Source organism: Lethenteron reissneri, chromosome 26 (genome assembly GCF_015708825.2).
Source record: "Lethenteron reissneri isolate LAM-NWPU_2019-01 chromosome 26, ASM1570882v1, whole genome shotgun sequence".
NCBI classification, from domain to species: domain Eukaryota; kingdom Metazoa; phylum Chordata; class Hyperoartia; order Petromyzontiformes; family Petromyzontidae; genus Lethenteron; species Lethenteron reissneri.
The window spans coordinates 25165085-25192637 of NC_083804.1; the positions used below are offsets into that span (position 1 = coordinate 25165085).

The 27553-nt window shown below is 42.1% G+C and overlaps 2 protein-coding genes across 2 annotated transcripts in view; both read right to left on the reverse strand.

Moving 5' to 3' along the window:
* Nucleotides 1–803: 803 nt before the first annotated feature.
* On the reverse strand, nt 804–7939 carry PHF5A (PHD finger protein 5A). The gene is made up of 4 exons (XM_061560682.1): nt 7813–7939; nt 3373–3396; nt 2692–2858; nt 804–1448 (listed from the first exon to the last, which is right to left on the reverse strand). Exons 1-4 carry the CDS (start codon nt 7862–7864, stop codon nt 1359–1361), a joined length of 333 nt encoding a protein of 110 aa, XP_061416666.1. The 5' UTR covers nt 7865–7939; the 3' UTR covers nt 804–1358.
* Nucleotides 7940–9060: 1121 nt separating this feature from the next.
* Nucleotides 9061–27553, reverse strand: part of STUB1 (STIP1 homology and U-box containing protein 1) — a 28138-nt gene continuing 9645 nt past the window's right edge. Inside the window, exons 3-8 of the mRNA XM_061560683.1 lie at nt 23693–23891; nt 20382–20547; nt 18199–18286; nt 16354–16410; nt 12020–12136; nt 9061–10634 (exon numbers count right to left, since the gene is read on the reverse strand). Of these exons, the coding sequence (XP_061416667.1) occupies nt 10509–10634; nt 12020–12136; nt 16354–16410; nt 18199–18286; nt 20382–20547; nt 23693–23891 (753 nt within the window). The 3' untranslated portion in view covers nt 9061–10508. The remainder of the gene's footprint in view (nt 10635–12019; nt 12137–16353; nt 16411–18198; nt 18287–20381; nt 20548–23692; nt 23892–27553) is intronic.

A 27553-nucleotide genomic window follows, 5' to 3' on the forward strand; every position in this document is an offset into this window, starting at 1 on the left:
AGTAATGTGAATATTTTGGCCTCGAGTGGGTGAAAAGGGTAACGTGAAGCCCCTACACAACATAAACAATACAAAATATCGACATTTCACAAGCTTGATCACATTAATTGCTATAGCACCGACTGGCCGCTCACCACTACTGCCAGAATGACCTTCACTCGAGTAAACCCCAACGGGTATCTGGTCTACCTTTTCACGTTGACCACACGTGTTGGAAGAGTTGGTCGTACCCATTTTACGCCACCACATGCGACTATCCGATTGATACAATGTGGGATATCAATCTATACTTCTGGGTGGAGAGGTTGGAGGATGAGAAATTTGCCCCGTTGCTTCTATTGCCGAGCTGGGAGATGGAATGGAACTAGCGACCTCCGGATTGAAAGTTCAGCACGCTAATCATGACACCACAACAGCTCGCCAATGCACAATTACACCCTATCTATAGTTTGTTCTCCTTTCCGTGATCTCTCATTACGAGTGGGGAAAGTGAGATTTAATTTAAGTGGAGACTGATGAGCAGTATATTTTTAGCACAACTTCCATAGGCAACCTTGGATGATACAACTGTAATCTCCACTTTGTGACTTTAAAAATGCATCTACATTTGTATAAATATATAATGGGCTGCTCAATTGACATCTCATAACAAATTACCTTGCTTTGTACAGCTGCCAAGCTCAATACACAAAGCAACTGCCAGGTGAAAATATCCCTTGAATTTTGCTGGTACTCAACACAACAGAATGAACACATGAAATAAGATTAACCAATAACACAATCCATTCGCAAAAATCTGGAGCTTATTTTATGAAGTTTAAAGTTTAATTTAAATTTCTGTAAGAATAAAACAATGTTTAAGAGATTTTTAATATATCCAGTTCAGAATCTTGAGCGTGAAGCCATCAACTTTATTTACGAGTTAAACATTAAAGTACAATTCCTGCGTATTTCTTTTAACCCCCAGAGAGGCCAGGGAATTAACTGATAACATCCGAGAACATGCAGGTTTGACTTGATGATACGGCTTCCCTGCCCTTCGCATCTTCTGGGACAAAGTGAATAAAAACAACTTCCAAACACCGTAAAGTCCTGGACCACGCAGGGCACAATGTATCACATTATACCACATGGTATGCTAAGATCATCATGGCTGCAAACAGGATTCCACACGAATATACAATGTGACCATCATATCACACAGTGCAAGCCAATGGTAATAATGTTCTTATTTTTAAAGAAATTATCCACAAAATTCTCGTCAGACAATCGCAAGAAAATAGGCATTCCATCATATTAAAACAAACACATTAGAAAAAAACTTAAATGTGAGTGGTGTGTCATGATGCTGGGAAAGGTTATCGTTTCTTGAATCCATATTTTTTGCGTTCATAAAACAAATCTGTTTTAGAGCTTCCAAGGTTCACAATCTTGGGACAACCATCTCTCTGAAAACAGAAAGAAAAATACATAAACAATGAAATTAACAATGAACTTTACAATATGGAAATACACAGGTCACAAAATAACAGTTATGATTAACACATAACATTAAACTCAACATGACACTAATAATCGTATCACAGCTATCAACACCACATCATAAAGATGAGTCTCCCTATGACGTGCCAGTTGTAGGGGTTATTTGACCATATTTCATTATGCTGTTCAGTGTAGACTGAAGGCAGGGAGTATAGAAATGGGAGCATGGTACATGTCAACAATGGATTTTTCTGCATTGCCTTCCACTGCCAACATATGAAGCAGCCCATAACACCTGTAAATGTATGCATGGTGGTCGCCCATCCAAGCACTATCCAAGCTCAACCCTGCGTAGTTTTGGAGATAATGAGATCAGGCACATTCCAGGTGAGAAACATTCTAAAACCAGTTGCTAGAGGATAGTCTCAAAGGCCCAGAACGTTAAGCAGCCAGCAACCAACAGTCCAAAGTTGTAAAAGTTAAGAGTTCACACGTTGTAGTAGGTTTTTACCCTTTTAAACTGGTACAAAACTGACACCTTTATTCAAGGCATCATGTTTGCAATAACCACAACACAAGTAGTCAAAAAAGCAAACAAAAAGAAGCAACTCTGATAATGATAATAATATGCACTGCATATTATTATCATTATCAGAGTTCCTTCTTAATAATATGCACTGCATATTATTATCAGAGTTGCTTCTTTTTGTTTGCTTTTTTGACTACTTGTGTTGTGGTTATTGCAAACATGATGCCTTGAATAAAGGTGTCAGTTTTGTACCAGTTTAAAAGGGTAGAAACCTACTTCTATATTTTGCCACTGGTAAAAGAGATCTCAGTGTAAATGAGTTCACACGTTGATTACAGCAAGGTAATAAGGAGCTTGGGAAAATAAACTATGTCAGGGAATTCCAAAGTTGAGCAGTGCGAGGGGAGAAGCAGAATGGGTAGTGCTTTGGATTTCAGCATGATGGTTCAACACAATTTAGATGAGAGAAGAGAGCCAGTCTGGTAGACCAAGTCCTCAACATGGCTGAAGTAATCAATGAGTCAAATTGACGACACTGCGGTATCAGCAATAGAAGTGTGACAAGATGACTGACCCCCAGTGATGAAGTATGAGAGAATCAGTAAGTGCATCAAACTATTGCTTTACAGCCAATTCTATGAGCGATAACCCAACCCAAGGTGCAGTAGGGTCACACTCACATCCTTCTCCTGGATGGTGCACTCCTTGCAGTAGTAGGCGTCTGAGACTCCGGGGCCCCCGCAGATCACACAGCGGCCTTGGTACGAGCCATAATTGCACTCGTCACAGATGCGCACGAGCGTGCAGGGCCGCACGTACGAGTCGCAGATCACACACTTTCCATCGCCTGCGCACAAGGGGACATCAGCACAATGCACAGTGAGAGGATGAGGATGGCGAGACGAATCTCAGGGGTTAACAGACTGGTTCGCATCAAATCAAAAATTAAGGAACAAGGAAGAACGCATGAACGGCGATACCCATCTCAGCCAAGATGAAAGAAAGTTGACTAAAATGACTAGGGCATGTTAGGGTTAGGAGTTAATGGTGTGCACCTCAGACAAACTAACAGAGTTAACTCACATGGTTAGCACATTGGAATAAGTGAGGTGATGAATGGTTAAGATTCCGGAGCAGGCTGGAACCCTAATGAATATAGACGTGGTATACACTGACTATAATACAAACACGGAATATAACCATTTAACAGCTATAAATTAGCAAACCAACAATTGTTTTTATTGTTATGGCTGCGTTATGGACAAAGAATACGAATGACATTTTTGTTTATGCAGGCAAATAGCATTGTTGACAAATACAGCACTGATATGAATATGGAGTAGAATTTAAATTGTACTTACATTTCTCACAGAGTCTGCCAATGGCTGCAAAACAAGAAGGGTAAGGAGCGGTATTTATATACTCTTTGGGTTTCGATTTAAAGCTTTCGTGACTGCAGGGATTCATCTTCTTGGTTCTTTCGGTAAAGTCACTGTGTGAGAATTGTGTGAGAATTGTTTTATTATGTTTTATTTTTATTATTTTATTACTTCCCTTCTACGTGACTTTACCGAAAGAACCAAGAAGATACTCTTTCGGTCTTTCAGTAAAGTCATGTAGATAGAAAAATGAATATGGACGTGGTATACACTGCCAATGGTAGTAAAATTGTAATTTAATAACATGCAGATGCCCTAAGATAATTGGAGACATTATTCCAAGTGCCATGTTTACCAACACGAATGCATTTTGTAATGTGTACTGCCAGCGATTATGCTCAAATTTCTGAATGTCACCGTGATAACTAAAACAGCTGTGCACCCTCATGAAGCTATTACACTACAATATAGTAAATTAGCGTTATGCCTAACCCACTTAACTCAGTACGTCTTCCTGACAAAACGAGGTAAATAAGTCAACAATTCTCAGAAAGATAATACAATCTACTGATCCAGGTCATTAACAGAATTAACCAAACAGCAAAACTAAATTTGATATGCTACTGCAGAACACAATTATAGTCTCAAATCGCAAACTGGGCCGTGGTTTTCAGGAGACGGCAGAATACAGGAAAGGGGCCATCCATTTAGTACGTACGCATGGAGGGGGGCGGTTAACCCAAATGTGTACGCTTGCGTATGGAGGTCTACTGACAATGTACGTACGCATAGGAAACGCGAAACGCGAAACGCGGGGGCGGGGGGGAGTGAAGCCTCGCTAATAATTTGTCTACATTGGCCTTCAAATTAGTTAGTCCGGCGGTGGACTGTTTGCTCAAACACGTTAATGTTACACTGAGATCTCTTTTACCAGTGGCAAAATATAGTAGTAGGTTTTTACCCTTTTAAACTGGTACAAAACTGACACCTTTATTCAAGGCATCATGTTTGTACGCCTTCTGGTGTCATCTGGTCCAACACCAATGGGGACTAGGCTCTAAAAGCTCTCTCAGGTGTGGACCAATCAACTTCAAGGACAGTGCATATTATTATCATTATCAGAGTTGCTTCTTTTTTAATTTTGGAGCTTTCGTGACTGCAGGAATTATTCTTTGTTTCTTTCGGTTAAGTCACGTCTAAAGATAAAATAATAAATTAAAATAATAGCATATTACGACGTTTCGAATGCAACACAAGCAATCATCATCAGGCATAAAAGAAATAGCAACAAAAATCTAACTAGAAAACTATAGACAGACATACAAGCAGACAGACATCACAACGGCACACAGAGAGAGGACACATATCGGCACAAAGAGAGGGGTCGTTTCTGTGACGGTCCCTTAAATATAGAGAGGGGGGCGGGGACGGAGAGAGGGAGGGGGCAGAGAAAATTAGCATATCAATGAGTGTACGGCAACGTACTGCTGCTGCAAGTAAGATGACAACGTGGCACGGCCACGCAAGCTTGAAAATTAGGAGAAAGGCACACGAAAATTAAATAACCTAGCAAAATATCGAAATGTGATGTAATACAACACAGAGAGTCGGTTAACACACAATTAACGCATAGCCTGGTTGATTACGTATTTCAAAGATTGCTAAGTTAGAATTTTAAGTGTGAAAATTCCAAAGAGAGGACACAGGCAGAGAGAACAAATAGCCAGAGAGAGAAAAAAGGATAAGCTTAAAACTTCCCCGTAGAAGTGGTTCAATCTTAATTTTTGAGCTTTCGTGACTGCAGGAATTATTCTTTTTTCTCTCTCTGGCTATTTGTTCTCTCTGCCTGTGTCCTCTCTTTGGAATTTTCACACTTAAAATTCTAACTTAGCAATCTTTGAAATACGTAATCAACCAGGCTATGCGTTAATTGTGTGTTAACCGACTCTGTGTTGTATTACATCACATTTCGATATTTTGCTAGGTTATTTAATTTTCGTGTGCCTTTCTCCTAATTTTCAAGCTTGCGTGCCCGTGCCACGTCGTCATCTTACTTGCAGCAGCAGTACGTTGCCGTACACTCATTGATATGCTAATTTTCTCTGCCCCCTCCCTCTCTCCGTCCCCGCCCCCCTCTCTATATTTAAGGGACCGTCACAGAAACGACCCCTCTCTTTGTGCCGATATGTGTCCTCTCTCTGTGTGCCGTTGTGATGTCTGTCTGCTTGTATGTCTGTCTATAGTTTTCTAGTTAGATTTTTGTTGCTATTTCTTTATGCCTGATGATGATTGCTTGTGTTGCAATCGAAACGTCGTAATATGCTATTATTTTAATTTATTATTTTATCTTTAGACGTGACTTAACCGAAAGAAACAAAGAATAATTCCTGCAGTCACGAAAGCTCCAAAATTAAGATTGAACCACTTCTACGGGGAAGTTTTAAGCTTATCCTTTTTTCTCTCTCTGGCTATTTGTTCTCTCTGCCTGTGTCCTCTCTTTGGAATTTTCACACTTAAAATTCTAACTTAGCAATCTTTGAAATACGTAATCAACCAGGCTATGCGTTAATTGTGTGTTAACCGACTCTCTGTGTTGTATTACATCACATTTCGATATTTTGCTAGGTTATTTAAATTTCGTGTGCCTTTCTCCTAATTTTCAAGCTTGCGTGCCCGTGCCACGTCGTCATCTTACTTGCAGCAGCAGTACGTTGCCGTACACTCATTGATATGCTAATTTTCTCTGCCCCCTCCCTCTCTCCGTCCCCGCCCCCCTCTATATTTAAGGGACCGTCACAGAAACGACCCCTCTCTTTGTGCCGATTTGTGTCCTCTCTCTGTGTGCCGTTGTGATGTCTGTCTGCTTGTATGTCTGTCTATAGTTTTCTAATTAGATTTTTGTTGCTATTTCTTTATGCCTGATGATGATTGCTTGTGTTGCAATCGAAACGTCGTAATATGCTATTTTAATTTATTATTTTATCTTTAGACGTGACTTAACCGAAAGAAACAAAGAATAATTGCTTCTTTTTGTTTGCTTTTTTTTTACTACTTGTGTTGTGGTTATTGCAAACATGATGCCTTGAATAAAGGTGTCAGTTTTGTACCAGTTTAATAGGGTAAAAACCTACTACTACGTTAATATTAAACGTTGATCGTTTCTGCGTGTATTAAATATCGGCCGTTCTATAGGATTCGGGGGGTACGTCAAGCGTACGTACGCAGTTGGGGGGGGGGGGTGTAAAAAGTACGCATGCGTACAGGGAGGAAGGGGGGGGGGGTCAAGTTTTGACAGATTTTTGCGTACATACTAAATGGATGGCCCCAAATGGGTTTTGCAATTCTGACTGCAAAGAATAGTTTTTCCACCTCATCAGCCTGGGTTTTCTCTCAAGGTCCCTCCTGTACCTTCCCACAAATGAATTGCCAAACCTCCCAATGATAGACCCACGTGAAAAAACCTAAGACTCAGTGAGCCATCCCTCGTTCATTATATTTAATCGTGTGCGATAAGCAACCATCTCACTAACACGCATGGGCACAGAACTTCGTAATGAAACTGTAATGGTGTCTGGGTCCTGAGTAATGACAAACAAAATCAGAATCTTTATTTAGACTGAAGGAATCCGATTATCTATAAAGCTATTTTTCGCAGATGTCCAGAATGGGTTGTAGAATCCGTTCAGCTCTGCCAGATTAAAGGTGTGTGCATGTAACCCTACAATTAGGGTTTACAATAAAGATTAAGTCAAAGTGAAGTCTTGATAAATGAGCATTGAGGCTGTGTCATCTTGTTTAGCGCCCTAAGCCAGTGATACAAATTCCTCATTTCTCTGACGAGTCCATCCATAGGATCTGTTGAAATCCCAGTGGTACTCAACATGCCGTTTTATCTAAAGGTTAACTTTCTAGATTAACTTTAGTCTACGAAGTTTGTTCCTTGGCATTTTTAAAGCATCCGATTTCAACTTTACCTTGATTGCCACATTGCATTGACATAATTTATTAGCTCAAACCACGTATAAATCAACTTAACTTTGAACATCGTTGCGAGTTATTAAAGAGTGACGTTCATGTAATTACATCTGGATTGTGAATCACTCAGTCCACTTGCATCGGATCTGCACTGGAGACCCAAGCGCTGCTCTTACACCCGCAAACACGGGAGTCCGGTGGCACATGCTTATTTACCTCTTGCGGTTAAACAATCGAAGACAAAAACGACACAACAAGCAAGAACAGCAACATCAAGAGTAACATTAAGCGCAAGTTAACCGCGAAGACTCTGAGAAGAGGCCTGCCCTCGTGTGGGAGCCTGCGTCTCGCCTAGTGTCGACCCGCGTGCGGCGACGCCTCGCGAGGGGAACCCTCGGGAGAAAACTCGACAACACGGACGAGAGAGGTGGGTCGCTCTTCTCTTACCCACGCCGGCTTGTTTGCGGCAAAAGATCAGATCGGGATGATGTTTGGCCATTTCCCGCGCTCGCACGCCAAGAGAGCCACAGAGACACACTTCGCCTCCACCCACAATGCCCCTCGCGCCGTACGGTTCTTGGGTTTCCGCAGCAACGCGCCCATTGGCCCTCCCCACGATGCACGTGCTACAGCACTTGCGTTGTGAAGCAGAAATCTACTCCACTCACGAGAATATATACGGTGAACAAACAAGGACAGTCGTCATCGTAAACGTCTTATGAGGACCACTTTATAAAAAAGCCAACAGGAGCTCATCAGATTCCTCCATGAGAAATTATTCCGATTCTGTATAAAAAATAGGCCTTGAGACATCACTGCCCCGCAATAGCCCGATGGGTACCACCGGGTGGCAGTAGGAGCAGCAGCAGGGGACGGTGATCCCACTCGAGCGTGCATTTCTAAATCACAAACGTGCGAAAGCGAGGTCAGTCGTAGCATTTTCTCAGGAAAAGGTTCCCAAAGAATGAGCACCGTATCACGAAAATATGATTTTGGAATAAAAAAAAAGTGATATGAAACTGGCAGCTGAATGAGGGCCATGCACTGTGATGGGATCATCTTGTGCTCGAGGGCATCGCAGGACTTGAGATGGCAATGGCTTGGGGAGGCCTTCATCTAGCAGTGGATAGGTCATGGGTGGAGGATTTTTTTTTCACTCCTGTACATATTTTCGATGGAGTGCCCCTTTCGCCCCCAATCCAGTTGTGGAAATTCCATATTCAAATGACCACGGCCACTATACTCTTTGGTTTGTCGGTAAAGTCACGTAGGTTAAAAAACAAATACATTAAATCACGACGTTTCGGAGGCAACACAAGCTTCCGTCTGCAGCAAGGGAATTTGTTGCCTCCGAAACGTGATTTAATTTATTTATTTTATTTTTTAACCTACGTGACTTTACCGAAAAAACCAAAGAGTATGAATCCCTGCAGTCACAAAAGCTTCAAATCTAGAATCCATGACCAGTTGGCTTACCACATAGTGCTAGATGTATTGACCCGAGAGGAATTGTGTTGGATTAACTCCTGACTGGGATTGAAACTGAAGCGCTTTGCCACGCGACATTATTAACAGTTTTTGTAGTTCATATTTTGCATTCTTTTTTTATAGCACACCTAATACTATCCTTGAGGATTAGCATAAAACACAAGTATATCTCAACACATTTTATATGGGCAAAACATCTAAGTACACTTGTTTTTCATAAATCTTTATTTGTCAAAAGAAAGTATACAATATATTCTCACCACTACAGACAGTGTGATATGTTCACTGAAGTCCAAGGATGCGGTCTCTGTACATATTCTGACAGGGAACGATAAAAAAGAAACGTCGCACAACGAAGCAAGCGTTGAAACAGCGCTAAACAAAGTTCCAGCTGCGATGAGCGAGACAACGGCAGAGCTCACCTTTCATATCTCAAGACGACAGGACTGGACTCTGTGCAACACCTGACAAGTACTGAGAACATTACATGAACATCGTGAAAGTGCATGTAACGACAAGTGCACGCGGCTGCATTATACACACACCAGCAAGTGGGATGTTAAACGGTCCTTGGTTCGAAACTTATGCTCACACCATGCTACTGTCCTGGCAGCCCTTAAAGTTTGGCAAATTCTATTTTTTTGTGCAGCAAGGGAAGTTGTTGCTCTGTAATTCGTGCCAGGTATCAATCGTAAACTGGTCTTTGAGCAGGAAGTGTACGGCTAATCACATTACAGTCTTTGTGATCAAGTAGGAATTACTCCAATACACTGAAAAGTGGTATATATTCAGCAGTGTTTGGCTTATATGGACGTCTTTTAAATTAAACTCAATGTATGGCTAAACGTGCGTGCTTTTGGCAGTTTCAAATTGGTTTGGTCTGAGTTGTGCCAAAGCTCCCTACAATGCACCAGAGAACATACTCTTCTCGTGCTATCAACTGCTTTGAAAAATAAAGGTGCACTTGCTTGATGTCATGCTGTTGAGCGGTCTTTAATAATACATAACAGAAAGCCAAGTGGCCTTTAGAGAACGTTACAACAGCACTGCTACCTGCCGAGATGTAACCTCGTTTGTAATTCTAACTGGAAGCTGACTCAAGCCGGAGATATTTAATACGTTACACTTAAACAACATAAACGATGTCCATTTAAAAAGAAAAGTTTACCAAATCCCAGATTTGGTTGTCTTGCTTGTATTTACAACATATATGCATGTCTAATGTTTTTGTATATGTAAAGTAATTTTTTTTACAGCCAACTTATCGATTTTCCTGCACAACTCTCCAACTCAAAAAGGTACGTGGATGGTTACAGTAGCTTTCTCAAGCTCACATTGTATACAATGGCAATTTTATTTATATCTACGCGTTCTGAATATTACGCCTTATCGGTGGAAAGGAGTATAACCACCCATACTGGATTAATCGCACTTACATGAAAACAACAAAAATCAAACCCATTGTAACACGCAACGTGAACGTGAACTGGTCTTCAACCCCAGCAAGTAGTCACCCATCCCCCACCCCGCCAAAGAAGCTCAGCGCACGCTCGGGCCAAACATCCGTGCTGAAGCAGCCGAGTGACGGAATCTACGATCCGTAGGGGATGTGAGTGCTCCGTGCGCCCCACAGTGGCGTGTTCCAGTTAGAATTCTCAGTAATCCTCCACCCAGCCATTCTCAGTGATGAACGCGTCGATCACCTCCTTCATAGCCAAATTTGGGATGAGCTGGTCCTGAGTCAAGGGACTCCGTGTGATGGGGTCAAAGTGGCCAACCCGCTGCACACAAGACATGTGGGGGGGGAGGTGAGGGGTGCACAGAACATTTTAATCAACATAATCTCCAGTACCGCATACATTACCAAAGATTATGTGCATTGTGGTGGTAAATTCTGATGACCAAAATATTATCTGTTATCTTATTGCAGGTTACTCTCATACTCTAGTGTATTTGTGCAAGCTAGGCAACAAAGGAGCAAAATAGTACACGGTCCAGCCCTCTACATTCGAATTCATACATTGGACACTGAACTTGTTTTTCGTATTTTCTTGAGACAAGCAATTTTCAAAAGGGAAAAAATCGTAAACAAGAGTTATGAAAAATATGTTTGTGTCATGTTTAAACTCATAACTATGCATCCATAATATTTGTATGAAATGGAAATATTTACATTTTAATAGTCTCAATACATGCAATTTATGAATATGTATTTCCCATGAATAGATTCAAGCAAATAATCAAGTCCATGTGATGCTATAAAAGTAAAGTAGAACATTTTATTTTACACATTCAATATAAGAGTTCTAAAGGTATTTTCTTATTAATTTATTTTTATAAGTGGGTATTGATTTACACAAGGTATGAATGGCATAATAAAGATGTATATTCAATATTTTCAAATATCTTTTCTTTGCTTAACACGTTTCAAAGGTCTGAATAATGTCAATTACTTACAAAAAATGTTAGTGTAACATATTCCATTGTTTATTTTTGTATTCTACATAGATTTTTTACCTGAATACAAAAAAAACCCAATTACATTTCTTAACAGTGTGAATAATGTCATTAACATGCGTATGCTCTAATGCACGTGTTTCTCTTTCCGTCTCTCAATGTAATTCCAGGTATGCATCTCTCCATGCTTCTTGTGCACTTTAAAATGTTTGTTTTATATTTTTCATGAATGACCTTGCTTCTGAACCATGCATCACAACAGGTACTATGCACTGATTGAAACTTTCTTTCTAGATTTGAAGCTTTCGTGACTGCAAGGATTCATACTCTTTGGTTTTTTCAGTACGTGACTTTACAGAAAAAACCAGAGTATGAAAAATTTATTTTTTTGGCACACTTGTCTCACTTTTCATCATCATGCTCACCTTTTCAAAATCACTCCAATTTGATCTCATCTGCCTCTTATTTCTTATCCACCTCTTTATGATACAACAACAAATAACTTGTTAACTCACCACCTTGACCAGGTCAACCTTGTAAAAGAGTCCATGTGGACTGAAGTTTTTACCTGGTGAAATAAACTTTTGACAACGAATGAAGCAGCTCTCACTCAAAATACCTCGATCTAAGCAGAGAGATGCAGGTGTACAATACACACACAAAATATTTTTTAAATGGTATCCTTTATTAGCAAGAACAGCAGCAGTACCTGTAGGTGCTCTTCGATGTTACTGCGGTCGTATGTGATGCCGCTGGGCGTGATGCAAGGCTCCCTCATCAGCTCAAAGCTTATCTTTCCACACAGATAGTCCGGCACATCGCGCTTCTGAAACACACACGCACACACACCCTCAGTGGCCTGGCTCTCATGTGAGCCTGCTTCTTGTGGACACACACTTGTGTATGGTTCTGATCTGGAACATTGGAACATTAATTGTAAGACACCTTACTGGAAAAGAAGCCAGTACTGTCTCTCCTAACAGTAGTAAATGGTCAAAGTCTGAAAAAAAAATTAAAGTTATTTTCAATTGGTTTAATAAAAAAAGGAAATATGTACCCAAACTCGTGTATGGGTAAACATCCATATCTCCGTTGGAGCTCTAAGAGGTTTGGTTTATAATGTGTGAATGTCTTGCACAGCGAGATAAATGTCTTAATGTCCTCTCAAAAGAATGATGGACACGTTTTAAAATTACTAAACGAAACACCAGAGCTTAGCGACTTTTAAATCAATCTTAGACCTTGCAAGGGACCATAATTGCATGCATTGTGCACATTGCACAAATATTAAGTGAGTTCTCAGCTCATGTCATAACAATCGAATGGTTACAATATAACTTTGCGTGAGCTAAACTTTGGTAAAGAGATTAATTTCCAACAAATTAAATGTCGCAGGAAGGGGAGTAATTAAATTAGAGCATGTCAACATCTGTTCATAACATCTATTGAGCGACATAAAAAGCTCTGATAATTGGTTCTTTACCCTTCTATCTGGCAACAAAACTGACACCTTTTTGCAAGGAGTCATGTTTGCATAGACCACAATACATGCAGTCATAATACAAACAAAAGAACATAACTCTGATAATGTGCACTGTCCTTGAAGTTGATTGGTCCACACCCGAGACAGCTTTCCTTAGAGCCTAGTCTCATATGGGTTGGACCAGATGACGCCAAAAGGCGCACAACTCAAGGTTAATGCACCATCAGAGTATGAGAGCTCGGGGCAAGCATCTACACTATGGGGATCTCATTTGCCAATAAAATTATGCACATTATCAGAGTTATGTTATTTTGTTTGTATTATGACTGCAGGTATTGTGGTCTATGCAAACATGACTCCTTGCAAAAAGGTGTCAGTTTTGTTGCCAGATAGAAGGGTAAAGAACCAATTATCATATTTTTACTGGCAAATGAGGTCCCCATAGTATAAAAAGCTCTGTAGCAAATTCCTCACTGTGGATGTGGTGGGTAATGTCGTTCTCTGAAGTTTGTATTATTTAAAGATTTCCTTTATTACAAGCTGGCTGTGTGTGAGACTACCCTGTGTTTGAATCTGGCAATGCCAATCGTGGAATAGTCTGCAATGACGGCGTATTCTAATGCGTTACAACTGGCGTTGGGTGAGAGTCTGCAATGAACAACCAAGCAATATGAATTTAATCACACTGAAATAAAAACTCTCAACTATGTGCACATCAGCAAAAATAAGCATTAATTTTATAACACACTTATCGGGAGATGCAAGATGGAAAGACAGCTAAATATTGACCAAAATAGATATTCCATCATCAAAAAAATCCTTGAAAAACCAACCAGGTATCAGAGCTCAAGCGAGCGGCTCGCAATTGCAAGTTCAAATCCTCGTTGGGGTTTGATTCAGCTAGCTTATCAGCCCTATGGGGTCATTAAATGAGTACCACGGTGGGAAATTCAACAGTGGTTGTCCTATGGATAGACTCAGCCCCACCATATAAATGTGGAGTTTCTGCTACAGGCTGAGAGCTGCAAACGTGAGATGAGCATCACCTCAATGCCAATTCCGATTAGCACAGTTGGCTATGTAAAAGAAGTTCAAAATATATTCATACATCATACAAACTCCACACAGTAGTAGGGAATCACACCTTGGTCCTTCTTGCTGTGATGCATAAGTGTCACCACTGCACCACTATGCCACCCTCCGGTCACACTTCCGAAATACATACAGCAGCTTATTACTGTAATTGGAGGCTGAGCAGGCTCTGTATTATCTGCATTCGATTTTGTTGCACCCAACTGCATCAAACATTTGCTCCGGCAGACAATTGTGTACCATGGGCAGGCATGTGCACGCAAGGATGCACCGGTGATTGATTACTCACATTAAAGTTTGATCAGGATGTCTCTGCATTCTGCATTCTGAATATCTCAAGTATTCACTGAGGTTCTCAAAAATCTCTCCGATACGGTTGTGATCAAGCAAATGTCAAGAAAAAAATTACTGTGACACTATACACTGTACATCAAACACTTAGGTCACGTGTTCAACAGCTGCGTATGCATCCCCGACTCATGTTTGCTGCTAGCATGAAATGCATACCCAGATTAAATTTCGATTTAAAGCTTTCGCAAAAAATAAAATACCATCTTCTTGGTTCTTTCGGTAAAGTCACGTAGTAGGGAAGTAATAAAATAATAAAAATAAAACATAATAAAACAATTCTCACGACCTTTCGGCCACAACGCAAGCAGCCGTCCTCAGGTGAAGAACATGTCTGTCGATAAGACAGAGTCTGAATGACACGTCCTAGGCTTGGAGCGTCTATTTAAGCTGGGAGCAAGGAGGAAGAGCACCTTGACAAAATAATTTGCATTTGAAGAGGAATTTAGCATATTTATGGGAAATGCAGGAATGCGAATAGTGCTAATTGTGAAATGCGTGGGAGGTGGGCGGGGGGTTTTCAAATTCATATTATGCCCATGCATTATGCAGGATTAGCAGCATCAAAGGGAGGGGGCAGGGGCAGCACCAACAAAGGGAAGGAATGTTAATAGTGTGCAGCTGCAGAAACCAAACAACCACGTAACAAGCTAATGTATAAACTTCATAGTATCATCAGTATGCCAAATACACTCAATAAGCTGAGATACCAACCGTAAGTAATACATTACAGCTAAACTTTTTAAACTTTTTCCTTACATCACACGGGTCTATCCCACACTATATGCTGCCATAGATAATTTTGGTGTTGTGAGAATTGTTTTATGTTTTATTATTTTATTACTTCCCTACTACGTGACTTTACCGAAAGAACCAAGAAGATGCATACCCAGATTGTTTCTGGCAGTTGCTATGTTCCAAGCGCTCTAAAAATTATTGTTGGCTAAGGAAAAACGTTAACGCAGCAAGCTGAGTGGATCTCCCAGCTCCTCCACTGCCATGTGGGCTCTAAACAATAGGAAAATAAATAAGCAGACAATACACCTCCACATTCTGTCCCTCCACGTAAAAAATGTAAGTTTTGTTTACCCATCCCATCAGGGACACATCCCCTTCTGGGAGTGCATTGCAGCAGCAATGATTCAACACAAGAAAATGTACGACAGGTTTCAACGTATAGTGTCTCATCACCACAGTCAGGCATGCTTAAACCATTGCTAAATTGCCCAATGTTTATTAGAAATGACCCTCCATGTTAGTTATGGATCCTAGTTCAACAGAAACATATATAACACATATGTAACACATAAGACAAAATAATCAGCGTCGTTGTGGAGAATGCAAGTAAAGGGAGGGATAGATAAGTGAAGGCGCATTTTTTTGCTCATTCTTTTAGTTACTCATTCTCCACAACAATACGAGCTTTGTGTTATATATGTATACTAGTTCATAAAACCTGTCTTCGCCAGGCAATAAATATACAAATGAACCTGATAGGATTTTTATTTTATTTTATCTACAACCAGACACTAACAACTACTAAAAAATATATATAGTTTTTCACAAAAAGAAATTGTTGACAACTTGATTCAACTTATTATATTTCAAGATGTACCCATCAGAAACCGCTCAATTTAAAGAACAAAAATAATTAACTTAATATTCTGAGGGGAAACTCCTATGTTTTACCGTTTTCGAATTATTCGAGTTTGAACATCACAAAATGCGTACTTTTTTCATTCAAACCCGCTTTAATCCGAAATATCTCAAAAACAATGAATAAGTAAAGATTGAATTAATATTTATATCAATGGTTCTCGCTTTTAATTTTATTTTGCCATTTCACGCTCCATTAAACAACAAAAAACTGCAATATTATATTTGAACTGTTTCTGAATGACACGCACAAACATGCTTATGGGGCATTTAAAAATAGAGATTTGTGGGTCTGAAAATGTTAATTTTTGGATTTTCAGATTGTTCCTGTTATTTGTGTCCTAAAAGCTACCTATGTACCAAATTTCAGAGTTCTACCTTGTCGGGAAGTACCCTAGAGGTTTTTGAGATATACAGATTTTATACAGACGACAGGCCTCGCTAATACCAAAATACCAGCATACCTTCCGTCTCTCATCCACTTGCGAAAACAGATCATTGAGCTCCTTCATCCACTTGTCCTGGCAGAAAACAAAACAGATTAAGATCTCGAAACAAACTCTGTCATGTGCATTGTCAAGATAAACAAGTGCCAACTTGGAAACAATTTCACAATTTCTTATAACCTTGCTCTATTCAACAAATGTGTAAACGTGTATCTGTTGCAACTTTTATATATGGTAAAACCCCACTGTCCAAAAGTAGACGTGCCCTCGCCTGTGTGATTGTTAAATTATTCTTGGGTACGATGGAGATATAGCCACACACTCGCGCTCACTTGGCACGCTGCATGCAAGAAAACGATAACACTTAGAACCATCTCACACAAAAAAATGTTCAACACACGTCAACCCCAAAGGGTTCAAGTCAGTGAAACCCTGACAGAAAAACCTTGGGAAAACCCTAAGAAACTGAGAATTGGAGGAAAAGAAACATTCAATCGTCAAGCAGATGAGGGCAAGGCTACTTCTAGATAATGGGGGGGTGGAGATGGATACCATGAGTCGCAAGAGCAACCTGTGAGACTTGACATGCATGTGTTTGTTGTTGGATGCTTGATATGTTGGACCTTTGCTCAGCAAATGCGATAAAAAAATCACATTTAACAAAATTGCTGGTCGTTGTCTTTATTGTGTGCTCTTTTTAAAGTTGCAAGCTTACATGAAGACTAATTAAAATAATGTGAAAAAAAATCCATATGTTCGCATCAGTCACAACCAACACATTATCACCAAACTGATTAGAAAAAACAAATTTGGGAACAGAGTTGACATGTCAGATGGAGGCATTGGATGTAAATGGTCGATAGTTTTATAACCAATCAACATGAGTGCAAAAGCTGATGCAAGGAATTTGTAAACCACATTAAAGTCCATTGAAATGATTGGAATGGTAAAAATTAATCTTGAAGAGCAGTATGCATGTGTAATAAAAGACTCCGTCAGGCACTGCTGGTCTCCTCTTGTCTTTAATTTAGGTTCTTCTCCGCACCCCCCACTGGCCTCCTCTCAGATCAGTGTCGTCTCGCGCGCGCCCAGTGCACGCTCCCTTTCTCTCGCGTGCTACGCCCGCTCTCTCTCTCTCGCGTGCTACGCCCGCTCTCTCTCTCTCGCGTGCTACGCCCGCTCTCTCTCTCGCGTGCTACGCCCGCTCTCTCTCTCTCTCTCTCGTGCCCCGCACGCTCCTCCGTTAGCTCCTCTATTCCCGCACTCCGCACACCGCTGGCCGACGGCGTGCTGAGGTCCTTCGACCACGTGGCCGATGGCGCGGATCTTTCCTCACCACCCAACGTGGCTCAGCCTCTTAACTTTCCCGACTGCCCCGATCTCTTCCGGGCTCCCCCTTCTATACATTCCTCCCACATGACCCTGACTCCTCCCCTTCCGGATCGTCAGATCCGGCTTTCCCATACTACCCCGCTGGCTCCGCCCCCATTCACCTCACCTCCCATTGGAGCCGAGGTGAACGGTGGCCCCTCCCACACGCCCCGCAGACCAGGCTCCGCCCCCCAATACCCCGGGCCGTGCGATTGGACCAGAGCCCAGAAACAACCCCATTTACGCTCGCATTACACATGCACAGCTTTATAATCACAACTACTTTGAATTCAGTCGGTGCTATGGTTCACAAAGTTATGAGAGCAGTCATAATAATATAATACATGCAAATACATATTCACAACATAAAATAATTATCTATCCACTAGAAACTGTCTATGACAGTGCAAAAGTCAGACATACAAGTAGAATATGAAATAGCGCACCAAATGTCCACGCAGTGAATGGATGCAGAGTTCACATCCCACTTACATGCTTGCCTTCGATGTTTTCAATATCGTCAGATGTCAATTGCTCCTCTTTTTCATTCTTTATCTTCTCTTTATATGCCTCTATTTCCCTGCGGGGCAGAGTATAAAACCGTTTTTTTATTCACTCAGTCTGTCAATACCAGTGAAAAACTTAAATAACCGAAAGTGTTGCTGATTAACTCATTTGTATGAGAGTAACATTTTTTCGTGTTGCTGGCACAATGCATTGTGGGAAGATTTATTTTTCAAAAATTCCACTCACTGGCTTTCCGTGGCTCCATTACTATTTCAATGGAAGGAACTTAACTGTCATGCATTGATTAGACAGATATGCTTAGATTCAGGATCATGATTCAATTCAAGGTTATGTATGTATATATTATGAAAAAATAAGAATAGGTTTTACCCTTTCTGGCAATAAAAATAGGTGTTAAGATGTTCAAACACAAAATTGAAACCCTTTGCAAGTAATCTGACACTGGTGAGACTAGGCCCTAAAGAAGGCTGTCTCTGGTGTAGGCCAATCAGTTTCAAAGAAATTGCATCATCTATTGTCAGAGCATGTTTGTTTGCATGTTCACCACAAGTACGTGTGGTTAATGCAAACTTGATTCCTTGCAAAAGGTCTCTATTTAGTATTTGAACATCTTAAGACGTGTTTTTATTGCTAGAAAGGGTAAAACCTATTTTTTTTGTCATACTTTGATACTGGCAAAAAGGTTCCATTATGTATTTTTTTCATTTTAGCGAATGTGGTGGTCTCTAGCCACCCCAGGGATCGCACAAACCCATTACATACAATACATACTCATTGATTATTACACAGGAAATCTGATGCATGTATCGCAAGCTAGAAGAATCTATATTAATACAACACTGTTAGATCCCTATTCATTACACTCATGTTTCGTACTGTGCTTAAATATTGGCACAACATAACATAAATTTATACAACAGTACCATAAACTTGATTTTGTGTTAAAATGAGCATTTGGTGGTGCTCATCTGCTGATTACAGCCCAGATCCAGTAGTGGTAATTAAAGATTCCTATGACAGTGGTTAGTCTATCAATAGGACAGGTGCACTAAATGTCCAAAATATAACGTGGCTGGGTACCAGCACTCACAGAGTTCAAGACGTAAATGTCTCACAGCAGATTCTAATGTGGAACAAATTTGATTCTCTTAGAACATTCAATTAAGATATTGTAAGACAAACACTCAACCACAATCAATTCAGTGATGCGGTGCCCAAGATTACTAAAATGACATTCAAGATTAAACCAAAACCGTTGACCTCTACAACTATGTCATTTTCAGTGCTGATAACACATCGTAACATAATACCCTCTGTGTGGCCTCATTCACTGCCAGCATACACGGTCCAGTTCTTAAAAGAGAGCATAAACTGAAATATATTCTCCTATGATAAGTATTCTGATGGCATAAGAGGTACACTTTGTTAAAAAATATATATATGGGGAAAATAACATGTAGCTAAACAAACCAGATACATCTCACTATGATCAAATGTAATATACAAAAATGATCCCAATTACACTGCGATCACTACAGTACCTGATATGCATCTGCAGTCTTATTTTGATCAATCCATTGCTGGATGAGGGCCACCTCAAGCTCTGTGGGTTGTGGAAGTTATTTTACCATATTTCACCACACTGGTCATTGCGAGCTGGAGGTGGGGAGCATAGATGTGGGAACACAGAAAGTAGAGAAACCCGATTGATGTTTTTGCACTGCCGTTTGCTGCCCAACAAATAACCCTACAGATCTGTTCATGACAGTCACCCATCCTAGCACTATCCAGTCTCAAACCTGCTTAGCGTCTAAGTTCTGTCAAGATCTGGTGCATTCCAGTTGATTTGGTCATAGGATTGGTGGCCAAGTGGTAGAGTGAACATAAATGCTGTTTGAGAGGTTGATTCAGCTCATCATCCCTCCAGGGTTGTTAAATGGGTACCACTTTGTGAAGAATTTAACAGTGGGAGTCCTATGGATAGACTCGCATCCACTATAGGAATGTAGAATTTCCACCAATGGCTCAGGAGATGAGCATCTTCTCAATGCTCATTTGAACAAGAAATCACTGTGACTTTACACTTTTACTCTATTTTTATCAACAGAAATATGTTCGACAAGAAGGCAATGGTGACACCTGCCTACCGTTCTTTCTGCTCCGTGATGAGCCTGTTGAGGTAGGCCTGCAGCTCAATCTCCTGCTGGATCCTCTTCTCCTCCAAGCTGCTCCACCTGCGCTTCTTGGCCATCCGTAGCGCACTGGCAATGTCATCCCCAAAGTTCAGCCTCTGCTCTTTGGCAAGGCTGTACGCTGAGGGACACACGGAGACACATCGGCAAGAGCGGCAGGGCCGCAGTTCACACGTGCTTATCCTGGATGGAAGACGGCAGCTCTAATCTACAGTGTCGCCAGACTGTGTGTCTGTATCGGGTGCCGGTTTTGCAACAACATACGTTATCTATAGGACCGCTACCAACTACCACAATACAGGGTGCTTCCAAAAAATGTTAACACTTCCGGGAATTTGCAACAATACCACGAGAAATGTGCCTCCGGGCTCTGGAGACCACCTGGAGAAGAATCCAGGCATGTGTTGACAATGATGGTGAACAAGTGGAGACTGACTTTTTGAAGCTATTAAAATACATATGTTATCATGTTACAGTGTATTATCCGTTCTTTTTCCATTAAAAACGATAGTCCCATATAAGTGTTAACATTTTTAAAGCACCCTGTATACCATTTATCCTGTTGAATTACTGCAGGTATTTTCATTCATCATCTGTGTATCAATTGTTACCTCAATGTAATAATCCTAGAAGATGTACAGACCTAATGAATAATATTTGCATTTATCAGAATCAGAATATGTTTTTAGACTGTAAGAATCCGATAAGATACGAAGCTCTTATTCACGAGATGTGCAGTATTTATATTGTGCCCATAACATAACACTGAATCCCAGAGCGCAGTTATAGCTTAGTGGACCCCCCTAAAGGCAGCTGTGTTCCTCTGCGGCACAAGGTGACTCAGCACCAGCCTGCAAGTGAACATTAGTCTCACAGTAGTAGGTTTTTACCCTTTTAAACTGGTACAAAGCTGACACCTTTATTCAAGGCATCATGTTTGCAATAACCACAACACAAGTAGTCAAAAAAGCAAACAAAGAAGCAACTCTGATAATGATAATAATATGCACTGTCCTTGAAGTTGATTGGTCCACACCCGAGACGGCTTTCTTTAGAGCCTAGTCCCCATTGGTGTTGGACCAGATGACACCAGAAGGCGTACAACTGGTGTCATCTGGTCCAACACCAATGGGGACTAGGCTCTAAAGAAAGCCGTCTCGGGTGTGGACCAATCAACTTCAAAGACAGTGCATATTATTATCATTATCAGAGTTGCTTCTTTTTGTTTGCTTTTTTGACTACTTGTGTTGTGGTTATTGCAAACATGATGCCTTGAATAAAGGTGTCAGTTTTGTACCAGTTTAAAAGGGTAAAAACCTACTACTATATTTTGCCACTGGTAAAAGAGATCTCATAGAGTAAATTAGTCTCACAGTCAGGGGAAATTATTGTGGTGTATAATCCCAATTGAGTAATGAGCGGGTAATTTATGAATGTCAAATTTAGATCACTAGAATGTCGGCGGCCTATGGCTGCCTTATTCTTACTCCTGCCTTAAAAAATAAATCTGGACTCTTTTGTGCATAGGAATATATGCCGAGAAAATACATTTCTTTTTTGCGGGGGAGTGATTTTTTTTTTCGGAGGGGGGTCGACAATTTTTGGAAAACTGGTGGATACATTTTGTACCCCCACATCCAGGGGTGGGTGGGTCCACTTTGTATAACTTTTTGATTCAGGCCTTCTGAAAGGCTCTTATAATTTAATTGATGGACAAACGGACCGCCGGGCTTTTATAATAGAAGAGGCCAGCACACAATGGCCTATTCTTCTGAATGCCGTAATTGGATCTTTTGCGACCACTGTCAACTACACAGCGTATATATTTACGGTTAATACACACGCACACATTTCCAAACTAATATTGTCACATATATACACTAACCATGGTAATTAAGTGCTGTCTCTTTTGGTCATTTGCTCAAGCTTAATTCATTTGGGCCCTACAATGTCACGTTGTGACTTGTAACAGAAAGTTACTCGGTTGAAATCTATCAGCAAGGCGACAACATCTTGCTGATGAGAATGTTGGAACCGGTCCAGGGACTGTTTTCTTAAAAAAATATGTTACTGGAATTCACTTATCCAGAAGGTTCAATAGTTAATGTATTAAATTTTGATATATGTACAGTATATAAAGTAGGTAAGTGTAAATTGTTAAAGCAACCGAGGTTCTGCCACGATAGACCAAAAAAACTCAATCATGGCAGTGGAGGGTTAATAATTAACAGTGGACAACGGTGACAAATCAACATCAACCTTTGTCTCTTCACTGCTGGATGAAGGGCCTCCCCACACCTTCACCATCCCTCATCGCAGTCCTGTACCACCAAAATCCATTTCATTTCCTGCACATGAACTTATCTCATCACTCCATCTCCTTGATGGCAATCCTCTTGGATGCACGCTCTTTTAGCGACCATGCCATCAGCACTATTACACCTTCAAGCGATGTGTCCTGCCCAAACCTGCTTAACTTTTTAACAGTTAATAATGTGACAGCCAAAGGAGGGAACGCACTAAAAATATATTCAGCACAAAGACAGATTAATGGAATCTGCTTGTGTGCAGGTGCTAAATGGATTGTTACATCATGGCTTGGAGGCCTTCATTCCATATGTGGCTTGATAATATATCTATTGCAACTCCATCCTTGTTAGATCTTCATAAAGTAACCTGAAGAAACTCCAACAGTTGCAAAAATATCCTACCCATGTCATCCTCCGTAACGGTCATCCTCAACTCGACACCTTTCCTCCGCTCCCTCCAATGGCTTCCTATCATCTCCGGCAGGGTCGAGCTACAACATGGCCTGCCTGTGCCACCACCGTACCTCTACTCGGTCGTCCACCGTGTCTCTCTTCACTCCTCTCACCCTGCACCAGAGCTCACGGTAAGAATCCCCGCAGCAGTAGTAACAGCAGCATCGCGACTCACAACCTCCTCTCTACACTGAGGACCAGGACGATGGTCACTGCCAGGCGTCGTTTCTCCATAGTAGCCCCCACCGTCTGGAACGCCATACCACTGCACATTTGTAGCATTCAATCTACATCTCCTTTTAAGAGACACTTAAAGGCCCACCTCTTGCCTGGCTTTTGAGTGGCACCAAGCATGGCTAAGTTTGTTTCCAGATAAATGTGCTCTTTTAAATCAACGAAAGTCGTTGCAAGCTAATGTTGGACATATAAGTTACCCGGAAAGGTGTGTAAGTGTGTACAAGCTTGGTGTACGTGTGCAAAATGCAAGTTGGTGCATGTGCAGACCCAGCTGCAAGTTGGCGATGGCCTCATCATAGTTCTCCAGCTCCAGCTGGCTCTGGCCCATGAAGAAGTGGCCCTTGACCGACTGGCTGTCAAGTTCCAGCGCATGCTTGCAATCGGACACCGCCTTCTCCCACTGCTGAAGCTTGACGAAGCAGAGCGCGCGGTTCGTGTAGTACGCCGCCACAAGCGAGTTGCGTGTCTGTCGAAGGGAGAGGTGCACACAGCCAGGCAGTGTTTTCAAGTTCCATTTATTAGGTATAGCCCTGTGACCCATGCGGCTCTTGAGTCGGGTGGAACCGCAACAAACAAAATATGAACACAGAACATCCCAAAGCGACGACGCCCAACAGAAACATCCTGGAATAAACCAGCAAATATAAAAAAAAACGTTTTAAAACGCTGTGTGCAAAAATCACAATGTGGTGCAAGCCAACAACAACAACCATAAGACAATTTATATTAACCATGTTTTCGAATCACCAAAATAAAGCTATAAAATAATGTAACAACAATCTTGATTTGTGATTTATTTTATTTTATACCTACGTGATTTTACCGAAAGAACCAAAGAGTAATGTAACAACAGTAATCATAGGAACTGTGATTTAAATTTAACAATAAACAATATACATAACACGTATGACCAGACTTGCAGCCATAGCTGGCAGCATGACAATCCCAGTGTATGATGTGTGAGTCAGCGGCAGCATGAGTGACTGTATGATGTGCGAGTCAGCGTATGATGTGCGAGTCAGCGTATGATGAGTGTGTCAGTGTATGATGTGTGAGTGAGTCAGTAGTAGTGTGAGTGAGTGTATGTGTGAGTTAGTCAGTTTATAATGTGTGAGTGAGTCAGTGTATGATGTGTGAGTGAGTCAGTGGTAGTGTAAGTGAGTGTATGTGTAAGTCAGCGCACGATGTGTTAGCGCATGATGAATGAGTCAGTGTATGATGTGTGAGCGAGTCAGCGGCAATGTGAGTGTGCCAGCGCACGATGAGTGAACCTGTGTATGATGAGTGAATGGGTCAGTGGTTGTGCGAATGTATGATGTGTGAGTGAGTAAGTGCATGATGAGCGAGTCAGTGCATGATGTGTGAGTGAGTCAGTGTATGATGCGTGAGTGAATCAGTGTATGATGTGTGAGAAAGTCAGTGTTGGCTCCCTCTGCTCGCGCCGTTGCCCCCCGGCTCCGTCGGCCCCCCCCCCCCCCCCCCCCCGGCTCCGTCGGGAGCGCGCACCCCAGGCGGCCATCTTTTTTTATTTTCATTACGGCCCCCCCCTCGGCTCCGTCCGCCCCCCCCGGCTCCGTCGCCCCCCCCCCCCAGCTCCGTCGGCCCCCCCCGGCTCCCCCGGCCCCGTCGGCTCCCCCGGCTCCCTCCATCGGCTCCCTCGGCCCCCTAACAAACGGCCCCGCCAGCCGCTGCTGTGAGCGCGACCCGGGAGCGCGTGCTTCACGCGTCCATACTCGAGCACCGATGAGGATTCATGAATGCCGCTTCGTTCTAACGCGAGCGTACGTGCGCGCTACCGCGCGTGCGTCAGGCCGACGCGCGGGCGGCCGCGATCGCGAGCCCTCATTAAAGTGACTGTTAGAGCATCAACACATTTGTGTTTTTCAGTGGTCGAAATGTTTAACGGCACATTTAAAAATCAATACACCAAATATTTGCCCAACACGGGGGTTGTGTTCTTGAAAATAGCCACAATCACCAAAACCATGATCCACTAACTTATGCAGCAGGATCATTGCGAGCAGTGCAGTTAGAGGACAGCACTTCTTTACAATGCACACAGGAATCTTGTGGTCAAACGCGAATGGTCAAGCAATAGGGACACAATCGGCGAAATATACCTCAAGAAATTTGGCATAAACAGTCAAATCCACGAGGGGCAAAGTTTGAGTGTACATTGTAGCACAATCAAACTTCACCCATCTCCGGTTTTCCCTTTATAATTATACATATGTAGTGGGCTCAGATAGGCAAACACAACTTCTTGGGAGGCAACACTATTTATTAACACCAACACTGTGTTACATAGGGTGGTAACCACCGTCCTACTCTCGCTAACACACACCGTCTTCTCCAACTAACACACAACGTCCTCTCTTGCACTGACTCTCGGATACCCTAGCGTGACCCAGCCAGGTGGGCTACTGGCGGGTCCGCTGACCTGAGGCTTGACTCTTGTTGGCGTCTTCACGCTTCATCTTCATTCTTCATACAGGCAGCCCCGAATACAGAGATGAGGCCACTTATATAGGTCTCGGCGTGTCCGGGCTCCACGCCTTCCTTCGAGAGCCCTTTCCGAAACCCCTCGGCTCCCACGTGCCCCCTAAAGTGGCCCCGGGGCCCCCGGCCCCCCACCGGGTTTCGGTCCCGTGTCCGGCCGGGTTCACCCAGAGTGCCACGGCCTCACACCACCCCCTGTGGCCTCCCGAGTCCAGACCTAACATCATTCCCACCACTAGCCGGGATGACGTCATGTGTGTTCCGTCCATGTGTGTGGACCCGCAGGGTAGTAACGCTCCGCCCGAGTAGTGACGTCACACATGTGCGTGTGTAAAGTAGTGACATTACCAGTCACTACACATATATTAAATAGTACAGTATTTACTTATAATAGTAATACATTTATACATTGTTATATCAAATTATATGATTAAAAGGAGGCAAATAATATTGTACAATTCATAAATGCATAGAACAAATAATTTTCTCCGAACAAAATCACCAATTAAAGTAATCGCTTTCAAAACACTTATAAGACCTAGCTCACAAACACCTGGAACTCAATACGAAATCCGTAGCTGCAGGGCAGCCATTTTTTAACTATTAACACCAAAAATCCATAATACATGTTTAAGGGGGTTTTGTTGGTTATATTATGTAGATTATGCATAAATTTACGCGATCTAACCCAAAAAACCTGTATTATGGATGATACTGGTCGCAAAAGCCTACGTGTTAAACGCTGAAAAGGTTAAATAACATTTTAATGAACAAACTACCCAAATAATGGCCTCTATGTTCACCATTCACAACCTATTAGTCATGTTCCGATTGCTATATATGTGTAGTGTGTGTATCTCACGAGGCACACACAAAAGTCTGGAGGCACCACGATTTATTAACAACTGAACAGGGCTGCGGGCTACAAATACTCGGGGTTATTCGAGACCCCCAAAGGGGTGTCTATGCAAACCGAGTCCCGACGAACGACGCTCCAAGTCCCCCGAAGCAACGCCGCAAGGTAGGCTCTTCCCGCCAGATAACCCCGATTGCTCCGCCTCCGTCCCTCTTATTCTCTCGAGCGTGGCCTTGCTCCGCCTCCAGCCACACCCTTTCCCCCCGTTTCCGGGCCCCCTTCACTACTCCGTGTCAGCACGTCCCCTCTCTCTCTCTGGGACGGGACCCTGCTCTGTAGGGCCTGTTTCCCCGCCACGTCTACGTCGGCCCCATCGAGAGGTATGTGCACACTTATTTACCAGTTGTGGTTTTAGTCGGCTTATACGCCGTAGAGACGCTATTTACGTCTAAACATCACCCACCCCTTTATGAAACTCAGCCATCTCAGCTGACCGACATAAAACCCACACAACGTGTGGGCCTCCAACTTTTAACGCACCAACAACAACAATAAATAATCCCAACGAGGAATAAAACGATATTTACACCAAAATCAGGACCAGGGAGAAGAAGCGTACGAGGGGAAGGGAAAAAGAAAAGTTGCAACTATTTACAATGGCTGACCCACCCCCCAGACAAGCCCACAACCACACCCCGCATATGTAACACCGCACACGAGCACAAGATGAGCCCGGGTCAGCCATTGACCCATCTGGCTCGAGTGGCGCCCGC

Bases quoted from the DNA above. Each gene is read 5' to 3' on its own strand.
- PHF5A (XM_061560682.1), bottom strand. From the start codon at position 7,864: ATGGCCAAACATCATCCCGATCTGATCTTTTGCCGCAAACAAGCCGGC. The intron at 2,859-3,372 runs GTAAGTACAATT...CCTTGTGCGCAG, and splicing joins TGGCAGACTCTGTGAGAAAT to GCGATGGAAAGTGTGTGATC. The intron at 1,449-2,691 runs GTGAGTGTGACC...TTCTGTTTTCAG, and splicing joins GCACCATCCAGGAGAAGGAT to AGAGATGGTTGTCCCAAGAT.